Source organism: Rana temporaria, chromosome 11 (genome assembly GCF_905171775.1).
Source record: "Rana temporaria chromosome 11, aRanTem1.1, whole genome shotgun sequence".
NCBI lineage: Eukaryota > Metazoa > Chordata > Amphibia > Anura > Ranidae > Rana > Rana temporaria.
This window is the reverse complement of record NC_053499.1, coordinates 153,802,286-153,819,650: the sequence shown is the minus strand read 5'-3', so window position 1 is coordinate 153,819,650 and position 17,365 is coordinate 153,802,286. Positions and strand designations below refer to the sequence as shown.

At 48.6% G+C, this 17,365-nt stretch overlaps 1 protein-coding gene across 1 annotated transcript in view; it reads right to left on the bottom strand.

The window, feature by feature from the left end:
• URI1 (URI1 prefoldin like chaperone) overlaps positions 1–17,365 on the bottom strand; it is an 85,943-nt gene that overhangs the window by 8,087 nt on the left and 60,491 nt on the right. The window contains exons 5-7 of the mRNA XM_040329491.1: positions 12,906–12,997; positions 10,935–10,995; positions 820–991 (exon numbers count right to left, since the gene is read on the bottom strand). Coding sequence (XP_040185425.1) covers positions 820–991; positions 10,935–10,995; positions 12,906–12,997 — 325 coding nt within the window. The remainder of the gene's footprint in view (positions 1–819; positions 992–10,934; positions 10,996–12,905; positions 12,998–17,365) is intronic.

Here is a 17,365-nt window from a genome sequence, read left to right as displayed (position 1 = left end):
AAAGGCATCCTCAGGAAGCAAAACACTCAAAATTCTGCTAATGGAGGTTAGGATAGTGCAGCATCCTCAATGAATTACACCTTTTAGGCAGTGAGGAGGGGTGGGGGGTGGGTTCAAAAAGGATGAGACATACAACCTATGTTGCTCATAAAGGAAGTGGGGGGTGTACCTTGAGCTACCCCTCAAGCCATTGCATATTTTTAATACCCCAGGAGTTCCTTGGCCCCTCCATGCAAACCTATACAGGGGTCCAATGACTCTGTACAGTGAACTGAGGCAACTGGCCCTTCTAAGAGAAAGGAGGCATCCTCACCCCAAGGCCTGCATGACAATTTATGTCAGTTTGAGTGAATCCACCCAACCCAACAGCATAGTCCCTACAAGCTCTATTTTTCTTAAAAAAAAAAAAAAAAAAGGCTGCCTTTTACCCTGGAAGCCAGGGGACCTTTATTCTGGCTCTACCTATACCACATCCTTCCGATGTCTTTGCTTAAGCTGGCCATAGACTGAGCAATTTCTTTTCTTCCAACCACAGGTGCCTTTGTGTTCTCTTGGTGATAAAAGGGGGAGTGGTCTCCGCCAGGAGAACACAGTGATCACTGCTAGCAGCAAGAACACCCACTAGCAATAATCGCATGTAAAATCCAACAGGCTGGTTGTACCCAAGTTGATTAACTGGGATACATTCAGCCTGCCCATACGTGATTCGAATCTCAGCCAGTCCCTTCTGAACCGGCCAAGATTCGAACCATCTATGGCCGGCTTTAGTCAAAGCAACACAACGAGTACAGATAACGCAAAATCCAGGGGGACGCTTACTCCACAAGCTCTCCTCGCAGCTCCTCTTGTTTCTCCAGCTCCTCCAGTCTGGCCCAGAGCGCCGCATTGTCTGTGAACGGGTCTTTGGACTCTTCTTCTCGAAAACCCACCTCCTCGTTGCTGGTCTCGGCCTTTGGTTTTGTGTGAGGTTTGTGCGCTGTGCGGTGTTTGCCTGTGGAGGAGATCAATGACATTATAGTGAGGAGAAGGCTATGGACCCAACCATATAAAAATAACTGACAGATTTCGGTAGATAAAAAGCTGAATTGGATGGAATTTTCCATTCTAAAACACTAATAAAAAATTGCCAATTCATTTTTTGATCAAATATATTTTTCCTTTTTTATCCTTTGTTGCATCCTAGTGCTGCTAATCCCCTACATATTCTTTGCAGCCGCTTCCGGTCTACATGCACTCAAGCGATGGCTGCAGCAGAGTTTCCTGATGATGTCCAATTAAAATGGTCACTTGTCACCTCAGGAAACATAACTAATAAGAGACCACAACTGAAAAACAAGGACCTTTAGGGCCCTGGTGCAAGAAACTGACCATAAGGGGCCCTTCCCTCCGATCCTGGGGCCCTTTACATTCAAAGTCGCATGACAAGTCAAAACGCCTTTGCTCTTTAAATTGGTTGTAAACTTCAGACATGAAATATGAACAAAGCATATACCTATAGAGCAGTTCTAGTGCGGCTGTCCATATCCTTATTGTTTTTGCACATCCTGTGCATTGCCAGCAACCATCTGCTTCTGAGTGGACATCAATTACCCTAGTGAGCTCACCTGGAGCGGCAGCTCTCTTACCTATAGAGCAGTTCTAGAAGGAACCCATTTACCTTATCCCCGCCGCAGGTTTGCTGAAAATCAGACAAAACCAATCTTCACCCATCACGGCGGGTATTGTGTGCCAACCTTGCTTCCTATAGCACATCTTATTCATGTCCAATCCTCCTAGACCAGTGGTTCTTAACCTGGGGGTCGAATAAAAATTTGCCAGGGGGTCACCGAATCCTGGGCGGTTCTTGAAACACGCACCGCTCTCCCAGCATTTTTGCAGCCACCCAGCAGGGCTATCCCTAGAGCCTGTGGCCGCCCAGCTGGGCTGTTCCTGGAGCCTGCGGCTGCCCACTCAGTTCACGGCATGGCTGGGGGCAGAGACCAGAGGTCAGCTGACTGGTGAGGCATGTGATGTGGGAGGGGTTGGAGGAGACACCATCTCCTGATTTCAGGATAGGCTTTAACTGCTACCAGACACCACAAAGTCGGAGACACAGTGAAGCTGGAGACACAGGGCCAGATCCACAAAAGAGATACGCCGACTTAACTCGATTTTTCTAAATTTACACGGCGTGTATCTTTGCGCCCGATCCTCAAAACGAGAAGCGCCTGAAATTCGGGCTTTTCCGTCCTACCTAAAAATATTACGCTGGCGCATTCTCGTGCGCAAATTACGCTAGGCACGCCGCTTTATTTGATAGGCAAAGATGCAAATGAGGGAGATAGGGCGATCCACAGAATTAAGTGTGTGCGCCGTAGATTACGCCCTGTGCGCACCTGTTAGTTTTTTGGTGGGATTTTACACATTATAAAAGCAGCCCTAATTTTACACATGCCGTCTGAATGTCTGCTGAAGCAACACCATTCAGGAAGAGCTCAGCACACAAACGTTCAGGACTGAAATCTCTCTGCCAAAATGCCAGGACCAGCAATGATACTAGCTGCATTAGTTGATATAGAGACACAAAGAAGGAGGAGGGCACAGAGGAGGAGGATGAGGGCACAGGAGAGGGTCTACCGCCCACGGCAAGATTTGTTTGGCATGCCTGCTTGTGAAGTTTACCGCACCTACAGATTTACCCGTGAGGCCATCCTGGAATTAACATCAATACTTCAGGATGATATTACCAGCCCAACCCAACGCTCCCATGCCCTGCAGCCACTCACCAAAGTACTGGCCACTTTGCATTTTCTGGCCACTGGCTCATTCCAACGCACAAGTGGAGGCGTGGCTGGGATGGCACAATCCTCCATCAGCAGGTGTGTGCACCAAGTGGTCCCTGCAATCCTGCTGCGCATGGGAAATCAGTTTCAGAAACCCACCCAGGAGGATCAGCGTTTAAAGTCAATGACCGACTTTTACAACCTTGCCAGATTTCCACGCACCATCGGGGCCATTGATTGTACCCATGTGGCACTACAACCACCCCATGATACTGAGCACATGTTCCGGAATCGTAAAGGCTGGCATTCCATTAATGTGCAAGTCATCGTCGATGCCCATGGCCTCATCTGGCACGTCTGTGCTAAATTTCCTGGATCCTGCCATGATAGTTACATTTACCGGCAGACACAGATCTCAAGAGATTTTGACCAGAACATGTATGGAGACAGCTGGCTGATTGGTGAGTGACATGTGTGTCAGGTATGTCCCCCCCATGATGCTGACATCACAAGGGGCACATGCATGACTAATATCCTCCTGTCTTTTCCCTTACAGGTGACTCTGGATATGCCCTGGGACCTCATCTAATGACCCCATTCAGGAACCCCCAAACCCCAGGAGAGCAACGCTACAACCAGGCGCACATACGAACCCGGGGAGTGGTTGAACGGACCTTTGGGCTTCTGAAGTCCCGCTTCAGATGCCTGGATAAGTCTGGGGGTACCCTGCTGTATTCCCCTGACTTTGTGTGTCAAATAATTGGGGCATGTTGCATACTCCATAACTTTGCCCTCAGAAGGGGACTGCATATTGACTTATGTAATGACCTGACCCCTGACCCAGGCAATACTATCCCAACCAACTCTACCCGGTCTGCTGAGGGCACAACAGCTAGGAGACGCCTTGCAGAAGGCATTTTTTCCCAGTAAATGTACATGATTAATGTCACAATAAGTATGTTTTTTTTTCACTGTAAATGCACATGATTAATGTCACAATAAGTATGTATTTTTTCACTGTAAATGCACATCAATAAAGTCACAATGATAATGCATGAATGCACACCACTGTGGTTCCTTGCACAGACACATCACATGCACATCGAATTGGATTAGATCCAAGTCCCCCCCCCCCCCCCCTTGGGACTTGGGAGCAGTAACGCCACGCCACGGCTCCAATTATGTCACTGTGCATTCATACACCATTCAGGAACCTGGGATTGCACTTCTCCCTGGTCCTGGGGATCCCTTCTCCACCAAAACTGAGGGTGACAACCTTAATTTCTTAGGAATGCCACCCCCCCACATTCACACATCATTCACACACATAAACCAAATCATAAGTACAGAAGACCAAATAAAAAAAAAAAAAAAATGCATAAACAAAAAAAAACAAGTATCCCAGCAAATTTTTTAGCGGCGGCGATTGCTACGCCTTGGCTGGGCAGGGGCACGGGCAGGGGCACGGGCAGGGGCACGGCCACGGCCACGCCGTCGCGGAGGATGTCCATTGGGGGGGTGTTGAGCTGGGGAAGGAGGAGCCTCCTGGGGGGGTTGAGCTGGGGAAGGAGGAGCCTCCTGGGGGGGTTGAGCTGGGGAAGGAGGAGCCTCCTGGGGGGGTTGAGCTGGGGAAGGAGGAGCCTCCTGGGGGGGTTGAGCTGGGGAAGGAGGAGCCGCCCCTGCTGGCCTGCCCTCCATGGCCCCTGCAATGCGAGTGAGACAGGCAGTGAGGGCAGCCGCATTGGCCTGGCCAGACCTTGTATTGTCCTGCACAGCCTGGGTCAGGGCACTCAGCTCATGGGCCACGCGCGTTGTGGCGGTCTGTATGTCATTCAAACATGTTATGACCGCCGTTGAGTTGGTGGCCACATCACCGAGTGCCTCCATCATTTCACCATGGCTGTGCTCCATCTGCGTCAGTTTTTCCAGAATTTTACCAAGAATGCGGGTCTGCCGGGCATTGTCCTTCACCACACTGGCCGACAGACGCTCGCCCACAGCCACGGTCTCCTGGGTTGTCCCCCTGGCTGCCGCTGAGTCTTGCGGGCCTGGAGGAGGGGAGAGAGTGACCCTGGTGACTGGAGGCCTGTTGGGGGAGAAGTGGGAGGGGCTACCCCTGATGGTGGCCTGACTGGTGCCAGCCTCAGGGGTAGTCTCAGGGGAAGACTCAAAGGTCATCATATCAGTGGCCAGGAGGACTTCCCGGCCAATCTGCATATTTTCCTCCTCCTCCCCCTCATCATCCTCCTCCCACTCAACCTCAACCTCCTCCCCCTCAACCTCCTCATGAGTGTAGGTTTGGCCAATCCCCTCCCCTGGGGAATCCTGCCCTTCTTGGGACTCATCATCTGCCTGTCTTGGGGGTGGTGCTGCAGCCTGGCCCGATGGGCCTGCAACCTCCTGGCCTCCAACCTCCTGGCCTCCAACCTCCTGGCGTGGAACCTCCTGGCGTGTAACCTCCTGGCGTGTAACCTCCTGGCCATCTGTGGAGGACACAAAACAATCACATGTTTGAGGAACCACACACTTGGCACATCTTCCCTTCCCCCACCCACACATGCTAATCAACAGAGAATAAACCAAAAAACATACCTGTCCTCCTAGGAACATCTGACGTATAGCCAGGCAGGCCCACCACCTGCTGTGGGTGGAAACACTGGGCCACTGCCCATTCCTCCTCCGTCAGTCTGACTGGGCAGGGTCCCCCTCCTCCAGTGCCCCTGGTATGGGCGTCGATCCTTGCCATCTTAGTCCGGACGACGCTTCTCAGATCGTTTATTTTTTTCTGTATGCCAGCGGGGGTCCTAGTCTCCCCCCCCCCCCCCGCCGCATTGATCTGGTCCGTTATCTTTTTAAGAAGCTGCCTCCTCCTGGCCGGGGTGGTGTTCTGGCTCTCAGGGCCATGCAGAAATCGCCCATATTTCACAATGCCCCGAGCAAGAATTTGCTTCTCTCCCAGGGTGAAATTAAGCTTCCTGCGTTTAGGGGGCATCTCATACACCACCCAGCAACAACAAACACACCCGACAAACAATCGACAATACACACCCAAAAACCTGACAAAAATCTATACCACAAAAAAATCAAGAAAATCTAAACACACAAGGACACAGCTAATAGTAATTCAAAAAGAAACACGCACCAACAAACAAACAAAAAACAAACACCAAAAAACAAACACCAAAAAACAAACACCAAAAAACAATCAGCAAAAAACAATCAGCAAAAACAATAACAAACAAATTAAATAAATACACTTCTCAAACACAAACAACAACTAGACTCTCCAACTCCTCAAACACTTTTCTCACAAACACAACTTACCAACACACAAACAAACAGAGCAGAAGCAAATTGCTCATGGAAGGGGAACAATGGGATATACTTTAGCAAGGGAAGTGTGTGTGTGTGGTGCTTTTTAGACACAGGGCGATCCTCAAACTAAGTACACTTGGCCTTTTACCTATCTCACTGATTGCGCCGAGATAAGTTCTGCACATGCCCAGTGAGGTCCCGATTCGTGCGCGCATGCGCAGTAGGGCCGGCGCCTCATTTGCATGGGGTCACGGCTCATTACAATGAAGCACGCCCACTTCCTTCCCACTTGCAAAAACCCCGCCTTACGCCTCTGAATTTAAGTTACGCTGGCGCACATTTAGACGCAAATGCGCTGTGGATACGGCACTTATGACACCAACTTAGGGCAACGTAACTTAAATCACATAAGTTAGGAAAAACTAAATTTGCACCGCTGGCTGAGGATCTGGCCCACAGTGAGTAACACTACCTGTGATTATAGTTGCCTTTAAAAGGACTCCGGAAGCGCCAAATTTCTGCGGGTGCTGTACGTCAGTGTTGTACGTCACCACGTTCTTGACGGTCGAAAGTTCTGAGAACTTGTGTGGCCGTGTGTATGCAAGCCAAGCTTGAGTGGAATTCCGTCAAGCAAAAGCATCCAAGGTTTTTCCGACGAAAAATCCGATCGTGTGTACGCTGCATAAGGGCTCATTCACATGTGATGTTGGGGGCGGGGGGTAGGGGTGTAATATTTATTATAGCAAAAAGGAAAAAATATTGAATGTTTTTTTTTTTAAATTGTCGCTCTATTTTTGTTTATAGCGCAAAAAATTAAAACCGCAGAGGTGATCAAATACCACCAAAAGAAAGCTCTATTTGTGGGGGGGAAAAAAGGATGGCAATTTTGTTTGGGAGCCACGTTGCACGACCGCGCAATTGTCAGTTAAAGCGACGCAGTACCGAATCGCAAAAAGGGACCCGGTCCTTTAGCTGCATATTGGTCCGGGGCTTAAGCGGTAAAAAAAAAAAACAACAAAAAAAAAAAAAAATTCGTATTTTGAATATAGGTACAGTGATCGTGGCGTGGAAGGACACAAAGTGATGATGAGCAGCGATGTGACATGATCAGAGTTTAACAGCTCAGGAGGGGGAATCACAAATCCCTCTTATTTTTTTTACTGACGTTTTTTTTTTTTTTTTCGTTTTTTTTCACTGCCCTGATTATGCAACTCGTTTGTGTCTATTGCCATCCGAAATCTTTACTCTCATTACAAGTATCCTGCTCTGGTAATAGAAGATGCAACACAGAATCTTCTTTCAGCTCTGCTATGAATTTTAATCCCTCTTAAAACAATCGGCCTTGATGGCAGAGAGGAGAAGATCAATGCAGTAAACAGAGCGGGCTGACATCAGAGCCAGCCGGGGAAAAAGGGGGGGGAGAAGGCGCGAGAGTCGCAGATTACACATGTAGCGCACAGATTCTGATAAAATGTAATACATATCTGGTGTAAAAAAAAAATTAAAGCTGAACTCCGGCCTTCCTCTTCAGTCTTGTATAAGTTGTACAGACTCCTCTCCTGGACTGAAATGTTTTATTTCTCGTACACCACGGGAAACAGAGCCTTAATCATTACATATTGGGTTGTATGGGTCACCAGAGATGATTGGACACTGGTACAACCAATGAGAATAAGTTCCCCTCCATATAACCCCTCCCATACAGGAAGTACCGTAGTTTTTCCGCCAGTGTTTCTCAACCTTCTAGTGCCGTAAACCCCTTGATAAAATGTCCCAAGTTGTGGGGACCCCTAAAATATATTTCATTGGGTGGGTTGTCCGCACCCAAGACAAGTAATTTGCGCCCCTAACTTTTAAGGCACTCTGTCTGACACATAAGTGTTCTCAAGGAAATGCCCCCCAATATCAATGCGAAAAATTAAAAATGTCACAACCCCAATCGCGTTCTGCGATCCACCAACCAAAATCTACTCCAGATACCCAAAGCCAGATACAAGTCCAAAGGAGAACGAAGATTTGGAATCCAAGGACCTAGACTAAGGAACACTCTACCAACCAGCATCCCCGCTTGGAGGTGAATCACCTGGCCTTCAGAAAAAAACTCAAAACCCATCTTTTCTGAGGGCAAAAGTACAGTAGGGAAAGGATACTAAGCGCCCAGAGGCCATTCAGTTCACATGTGTTGCGCTATATAAGTTTCACACTCACTAACCCGCAGAAATTTGGCGCTTCCTGAGTCCTTTTAATGGCAACTATAATCACAGGTAGTGTTACTCACTGTTTCTCCAGCTTCACTGTGTCTCCGACTTTGTGGTGTCTCGTAGCAGTGACACCTATGCCGAAATCAGGAGATAGCGTCTCCTACAACCCCTCCCACATCACATGCCTCACCAGTCAGCTGCCCCCAGCCATGCTGTGAACTGAATGGGCGCCTGCAAAGAGGCTGAGTGGGCGGCCGCGGGCTCCGGCAACAGCCTAGCTGGGCGGCCACAGGCTCTAGGGATAGCCCTGCTGGGTGGCCGCAAAAAGGCTGGGAGAGCGGTGCGGGTTTCAGGAACAGGCCAGGATTCGGTGACCCCTGGCAAATTTTTATTCGACCCCCAGGTTGAGAACCACTGGTCTAGGAGGATTGGACGTGAATAAGATGTGCTATAGGAAGCTCTGCCATAGAGGCCATTGGGGGCAAAAGAGCTATACTTCGGGTCCATCCAAGACGCTTAAATTATTACGCCAAAACTGGATGGTATGCGGGCCTCGCGCACGAGGTGTCGCCTGTAATGTCTCTCTTTGGAGGACTGGGCTCTAGGGTCCAGCACTTTCGCTTTTTTAAAAATGCTAAAAGTTCTGGCAGAGAGCCAGGGAAGAGGCATCCTTTAAGTAGGAACCCATATCCCTGAAGGTTGGCACACAATACCCGCCGTGATGGGTGAAGATTGGTTTTGTCTGATTTTCAGCAAACCTGCGGCGGGGATAAGGTAAGCAGGAAAAAAGTACTTAGGATATATTTTTTTTATTTCACTGCACACTGTGAGCTTCTTACAAAGTGCATTAGAAAATGTAGCAGGTCAGATAGAGTCTGCCTTATTTCCTGGCTGGTGGACAGCCAGGAACATCAAACTCTTTCCTCTCCAGCATGACTATCTCTGTCCTGCCCCTTTAATTCAATGGATTACAGTTTTGTTTCAATGACAGGGGCTCAGTATTACACAAGAACATTACTTTAAAGGGTTAATAAAGGAAAAAAAAATGTAAAATAACAAACATGTTATACTTACCTCCACTGTGCAGTTCGTTTTGCACAGAGTGGCCCCGATCCACGTCTTCTGGGGTCCCTCGGCGGCTGTCTCTGGTCCTCCCCGCAAGAACTCACCACATTCATGCGAGAGAGCTTGCATGGTGGTGAGTCCTTGCGGGCGCGCTCCCGTGATACAGCGAGTGGCCATAGCCGCTCACTGTATCACTTGGCCCTGCCCCTTGGCGCGCCGTGTCACTAGATGTAATTGACAGCAGCGCCAACCAACGGCAGCACTGCTCTCAATCCATCCGCTCTAGCCAATCAGCGGCCAGGCTGATCGGCGAAGAGGATCTCGGGACCGAGCGTGGGACTTGAGGGGTCAGGTAAGTAAAACGGGGGCTCAGGGGGGGGCCGGCAACATCAGATGGTTTTTCACCTTAATGCATAAATTGCTTCAAGGTGAAACATTTTCGTTCCTCTCCTCCACTGCCGCCATCTCACTTCCTTGTATCGCGGCTCCGGCGCTGTGACTGGCTGGAGCCACGATTGACGTTAATCTTGCGCATGCGCACGGGAGCCAGCAGTGATGGATTGGTCACCTTTACTAACGGCACACTCAGTGCCGTTTTTGGGAAAGTATCTCCTTACCGTGTAGGTTAAGGAGAGAGAGAGAGGGAGGGTGAGGAAGGGTGAGAGAGGGAGGGTGAGGAAGGGTGAGAGAGAGAGAGAGAGAGAGAGAGAGAGAGAGAGAGAGAGAGAGAGGGAGGGAGGGTGAGAGAGAGGGAGGGAGGGTGAGAGGGAGAGAGGGAGGGTGAGAGGGAGAGAGGGAGGGTGAGAGGGAGGGTGAGAGGGAGAGAGGGAGGGTGAGAGGGAGGGTGAGAGGGAGAGAGAGGGAGGGTGAGAGGGAGAGAGAGGGGGAGAGCGAGAGAGGGAGAGAGAGAGGGGGAGAGAGAGAGAGAGAGAGAGAGAGAGAGAGAGAAGGGGTGAGGGTGTGTGTGTGTGTGTGTGTGTGTGTGTGTGTGTGTGTGTGTGTGTGTGTGTGTGTGTGTGTGAGTGTGAGAGAGAGAGAGAGAGAGAGAGAGAGAGAGAGAGAGAGAGAGAGAGAGAGAGAGAGAGAGAGTGTGTGAGGGAGGGAGGGTGAGAGAGAGAGAGAGAGGGTGAGAGAGAGATTGCATACAGAAAGAAATACTACAAAGTCATGTGGTCACTTTGTCATTGCTGAAATGGTGAATCACTAGTCTGCTCAGGCAATCTTCAATAACCGCTCAGGCACGGGACAATAAGTGTGCAATTACAAAGAAGAACGAAAAATAACGCATGTTATCGCTCCCATTGTATGGGACACTGTGTGAGGAACCGGTCGGCTACAAACTGCAGACATAATAGGGTTAAATAAGGTCCTGAGCAATGACCGGCCTGTGTTTGCACCTTTCCAGCGCTCATATCTTACGAATGAAGAAAAACGTGGCGCGACATCCTACGAGCAAGACAAGGCGGTTGTTAAAGACGAGGCCTGCGGCCGTTTCTTGAACAGATGAGAATAACAAAGCCATAACTAGTAAACGGTAGAAAGAGGCGCATGCTGAGGTAATTGGAGCAATTATAGGGAGAGCAGGACGTACCTTTCATAGGAACCGTCTCTTGACTGACTTCTTCCCTGATATCCAAGTATTCCCCGGATTCCTGAGGCGACAGACAGATGCTGGTTAAAAGGGGAATCTTGAATCATAATCACGCTCTAATCAAATAATACCCGATATCCAACAGCTTGGGGGAATATAAAGCCAGGTCAGCAACATTTCCCACATCAAGTGGTCATTTCCAAGCATTAGACCCCTTGCGAGCCAGAGCCACAGACCTCCCCAAATCCTTCACCTTCACACCCCAAAACGGCCCCAATTTCTGCTCTTTCACACCTCAGATCAGCCCCAATTTCTGCTCCTTCACACCCCAGAACAGCCCCAATTTCTGCTCCTTCACACCCCAGATCAGCCCCAATTTCTGCACCTTTACACCCCAGATCAGCCCCAATTTCTGCACCTTTACACCCCAGATCAGCTCCAATTTCTGCTCCTTCACACCCCAGATCAGCCCCAATTTCTGCTCCTTCACACCCCAGATCAGCCCCAATTTCTGCTCCTTCACACCCCAAAACGGCCCCAATTTCTGCTCCTTCACACCCCAGATCAGCCCCAATTTCTGCTTCTTCACACCCCAGATCAGCCCCAATTTCTGCACCTTCACACCCCAAAACGGCCCCAATTTCTGCTCCTTCACACCCCAGATCAGCCCCAATTTCTGCTTCTTCACACCCCAGATCAGCCCCAATTTCTGCACCTTCACACCCCAAAACGGCCCCAATTTCTGCTCCTTCACACCCCAGATCAGCCCCAGCTTCTGCTCCTTCACACTCCAGATCAGCCCCAATTTCTGCTTCTTCACACCCCAGATCAGCCCCAATTTCTGCACCTTCACACCCCAAAACGGCCCCAATTTTTGCTCCTTCACACCCCAGATCAGCCCCAATTTCTGCTCCTTCACACCCAGATCAGCCCCAATTTCTGCTCCTTCACACCCCAGACCAGCCCCAATTTCTGCTTCTTCACACCCCAGATCAGCCCCAATTTCTGCACCTTCACACCCCAAAACGGCCCCAATTTCTGCTCCTTCACACCCCAGATCAGCCCCAGCTTCTGCTCCTTCACACTCCAGATCAGCCCCAATTTCTGCTTCTTCACACCCCAGATCAGCCCCAATTTCTGCACCTTCACACCCCAAAACGGCCCCAATTTTTGCTCCTTCACACCCCAGATCAGCCCCAATTTCTGCTCCTTCACACCCAGATCAGCCCCAATTTCTGCACCTTCACACCCCAAATCAGCCCCAATTTCTGCACCTTCACACCCCAGATCAGCCCCAATTTTTGCTCCTTCACACCCCAGATCAGCCCCAACTTCTGCTCCTTCACACTCCAGATCAGCCCCAATTTCTGTACCTTCACACCACAGATCAGCCCCAATTTCTGCTCCTTTACACCACAGATCAGCCCCAATTTTTGCACCTTCACACCCCAGATCAGCCCCAATTTCTGCTCCTTCACACCCCAGATCAGCCCCAATTTCTGCACCTTCACACCCCAGATCAGCCCCAATTTCTGCTCCTTCACACCCCAGATCAGCCTTAATTTCTGCTCTTTCACACCCCAGATCAGCCCCAATTTGTGCTCCTTTACACCCCAGATCAGCCCCAATGTTTGCTCCTTCACACCCTAGATCAGCCCAAATTTCTGCTTCTTCACACCCCAGATCGGCCCCAATTTCTGCTCCTTTACACCCCAGATCAGCCCCAATTTCTGCTTCTTCACACCCCAGATCAGCCCCAATTTCTGCACCTTCACACCCCAGATCAGCCCCAATTTCTGCACCTTCACACCCTAGACCAGCTCCTATTTTTATACCTTCAGATCAGCCCCAGGTCCTGCACCCTCAGATCAGATCCTATGTCTGCACCCTCAGAAAAGCCCCAATTTCTGCTCCTTCACACCTCAGATCGGCCCAAATTTCCGCTCCTTCACACCCCAGGTCAGTCTTTACCTTGCTCATTCTTTCCAGGTCCTTCGTGAATTCCACTTTGGACTCAAAATTCTTTATGACCTCTTCCAGGTCTTCCCGTGCTTTCCTGACATCTAAAATAGAAAAAACACGTACATTACAAAAGACAACCTGCAAACATAATGACGCTCAGAGGTGGCCAGTTCGAAGGGAAATGCCACATTTTCATTTTAGAAACAAAAACCATTGTGCATGCTCTGTAAGCATTGAGTCCCAGAAGTGTCCCAGTACCATTTTAAAATGACGGCTGGACTCAGCGATTCTTGCACCCCTCCCCCTATCAGCTTTAGCGCCTAAACCACCATCTGGTTATGACAGCCAGGACCCAGTACCAAGTCAGGAGCTGAAACGATCATCAACTGGGTTTTTCATGCCACACAGTGCTCCATAGGGGCACCTATAGTAGAGCCTTATGAACACAATAGAAGGGATGTGACGTCATGAACTATGTCACGTTGCTTCCTCTGAGTCTCTCTGAGTCTGGTGAAGCTGTGCCAGCTCTTCCCAGGTTCTCTCTGCAGCATTAGATTATTGGTAGAGTGATCTATTGTTGCCAGTGGTGGCCGGTCCATAATGGGCACAGGGGCGCCACACCCCTAGCTTGTATGCTGGGTGCCGGACTCATAGCTTTCTACAAGGTTTTTATTTTTTCGAGCACATGATTAAAGATTGAGGCTCTAATTGGCTTGGAAATGGATGGGCTCAACCGAACCCACCGACTTGGGACACTAGCGAATTAATATTTGCTATCGATTCCTGGCTTCTCCTCCAGGCCAATCAGGACAGGAGGTGGATCTAAAGAAGACCGGGCTAGCAGGGAGGAGAAGCCGGGGGAAGCCAAAGCGCTGTGACCCCGAAGTGGTGAATGCGGACCTAGCGGGGGGGGGGGTCAGTAATTGGAGTTTTTGACAAATTGGTGGTTGGACACAACACTGGCAACCGAAAAGAATCCAATGCAGGATATTATGAGCAAAGATCCTTACTCCGCTCCGATACTAGCCAACAAAATGGCCACCTCCGAGGCGGCGACAACAACTTTGTCCTCGTTAGCCACTGTGCTGTCAAAACAGCTCAGTCTTTCTGTACCAGACTCTATTCGGTTGTCGGTGTTGTGTCCAACCACCAATTCATCAAAATCTGATTACTAAGGTTTTAAATAAACCGGAAGTGATATGGTTAGAGTTTCTGATGGGTTGGAGTTATTGACAGAACACCCCCACTGGTTGCTTCTCTACCCCAATAGATCATTGCTAGAGTGATCTATTGCTGGCTGGTTGCAGATCCAGACCCCCATTATACTAATGTGTAAAAAAAAAAAAAAAAAAGAAGGACAAAGTCAAAAAAGAGCTTACAATCTAAAAGGTCCCCAACACACATTCCTACATACACTTAGGGTCAATTTAGACAGGAGTCAATTAACTTAAGGACCGCCTCCTGCACATATACATCGGCAGAATGGTACGGCTGGGCACATGTACGTACAGGTACGTCCTGTACTAGTACCTAGCAGTGGGTCGCTGGCGCGAGCCCGCGGCGCGCTCCCGGACCGCGGGACTCGCTGACCCGATCGCCGATGGAGTCCCGCGATCGGTCCCCGGAGGTGAAGAACGGGGAGAGCCGTGTGTAAACACAGCTTCACTGTTCTTCACTGTGGCGGCGCATCGATCGAGTGATCCCTTTTATAGGGAGACACAATCGATGACATCACACCTACAGCCACACCCCCCTACAGTTGTAAACACACTTCAGGCCACACATAACCCCTTCAGCGCCCCCTGTGGTTAACTCCCAAACTGCAATTGTCATTTTCACAATAAACAATGCATTTTAAATGCATTTTTTGCTGTGAAAATGACAATGTTCCCAAAAATGTGTCAAAATTGTCCGAAGTGTCCGCCATAATGCCGCAGTCAAGAAAAAAAAAATCGCTGATCGCCGCCATTAGTAGTAAAAAAATATTTTTTTATAAAAATGCAATAAAAATATCCCCTATTTTGTAAACGCTATAAATTTGGTGCCAACCAACCGATAAAAGCTTATTGCGATTTTTTTACCAAAAATAGGTAGAAGAATACGTATCGGCCTAAACTGAGGAAAAATAATTGTTTTTATATATTTTTGGGGGATATTTATTATAGCAAAAAGTAAAAAATATTGCATTTTTTTCAAAATTGTCGCTCTATTTTTGTTTATAGCACAAAAAATAAAAAACGCAGAGGTGATCAAATACCACCAAAAGAAAGCTCTATTTGTGGGAAAAAAAGGACGCCAATTTTGTTTGGGAGCCACGTCGCACGACCGCGCAATTGTCAGTTAAAGCGACGCAGTGCCGAATCGCAAAAAGGGGCAAGGTCCTTTAGCTGCATTATGGTCCGGGTCTTAAGCGGTTAAGAAGCACATTATTTTATTTTTTTACTACACCTCCAAATAGCAACTCCACAAAAAAAATAAAAAAGAAGAAAATTGAGCCCAACTTGTACAACAAACGCAATAGAAAGTACATACAAACCAGATTAGCCGCCATCCTTTATTGGATAGAGTTGGGAGTTTGGTTGTAACTTATTGAAAAATGCAGCCTGCTCCCCAGACAGATGATAATGTTTCACTTTGGAAATAAATTTCAATTGTGTATTTGCAGATTTGTGTAAACACCACACTTTTCTCTTTTCCAGAAGGGGGAAAAAAAAAAAGTTCACAGCATGCAGTAATCTTTTTAGCAAACCGAAAGCTGAATTCCTTCCCGCGAAATAATCAGCAATGTAGGCGCTTTCCCCAGCCGTCTATTTGATTTCAATGCTGGGGATAGAAGCTATTTTTCTGTGAATAATGTGTGTTTTAAATGGAAGAATTTCAAAGTTTGCATCTGTTTCTGTTCCCAACTACGGAACGCGCTGCGTCAGGAGACTTACTGCGAGGGAGAGACGGACTCCAGCAGGTGCAAAAAGACCCCACACCACATACTCCTCATTAGCATTAAAGGTGAACGCCAGGCAGATATAAAAGACACAAATTAGCGCAATTCTGCATTGGTTAATTCATATTTACCGTAAATGTTTTTCGTTGCAAGCGGTATAAAGTATAATTAGACACATTAGCCTCTTGTACAGCAGCGCTCAGACTGGGTGAGGGAGAAGAAGGTCAAGGAGCCAATCAGTTGTGCTTCAGTGCTTATGGGCTAATAAGGGGCATTTCGATAGGATGAGAGGGGTGAGCTCACACTAGACAGTCAAAAGTCTGTTCTCTGGAGTGTGGCAAGTCTAGGACTACTGGGCTATAGATGAGTGGCTCGATGAGCGCAATTTAACCACTTGACGTCCACGCTATTGACGAAAGACGGCTACAGCTTGGACCTCAAATGCCGGGAGGGTGTCCATGTACGTCCTCCCGTTCTCAGGGTGCACTCTGTGATCACAGTCCTTCGGACTCGGCTGATCACAGATCGGGGTAAAGGCCCAATCACAGCGGGCCTTTACCACGTGATCAGCCATCAGTCAATGACAGCTGATCCCGGAAGTAAACAGAAGCCGGCCACTGGCTTTTTTTCCTTCACGCGGTCAGCATGAAGAAAAGAATAAAGCCGGTAACTGTATCCCTTGTGATACAGTGGCGGCCATAGCCCCCGAGAGTGCAAGGTGTTTTTTCACCTTAGTGCATAGGATGCATTAAGGTGAAAAAACATGAAGCTTCACAACCCCTTTAAACTTTTTTTATTTTTTTTTTACATTTCTACAGTTACTTCCTGGTTTCTTGCCCAGGTGAATGATGTCATACATCCCTGAAGTCTTGAGAAGGGAAGTAGAGGAGAAGGAAACAAGGAGAGGAGAAGAAAACAAGGAGAGGAGAAGGAAACAAGGAGAGGAGAAGGAAACAAGGAGAGGAGAAGGAAACAAGGAGAGGAGAAGGAGAGGAGAAGGAGAGGAGGCGAGGAGAAGGCTAGGAGAGAAGGCGAGTAGGAGAGAAGGCTAGGAGAGAAGGTGAGGAGAAGGAAAGGGAAAGGAAAGGGAAAGGAAAGGGAAAGGAAAGGGAAAGGAAAGGGAAAGGAAAGGGAAAGGAAAGGGAAAGGAAAGGAAAGGAAAGGAAAGGAAAGGAAAGGAAAGGAAAGGAAAGGAAAGGAAAGGAAAGGAGAGGGAAAGGAAAGGAAAGGAGAGGGAAAGGAAAGGAAAGGAAAGGAAAGGAAAGGAAAGGAAAGGAAAGGAAAGGAAAGGAAAGGAAAGGAAAGGAGAGGGAAGGAAATGAGAGCAGAATGAAAGGAAAGGAGAGCAGAATGAAAGGAAAGGAGAGCAGAATGAAAGGAAAGGAGAGGAGAATGGAAGGAAAGGGAAGGAGAGAAGAAGGAAAGGGAAGGAGAGAAGAAGTGAAGGAAAGGAGAGGAGAAGGAAAGGAGAGGAGAAGGAAAGGAAAGGAAAGGAGAGGAGAGGAGAAGGGAAGGAGAGGAGAAGAAA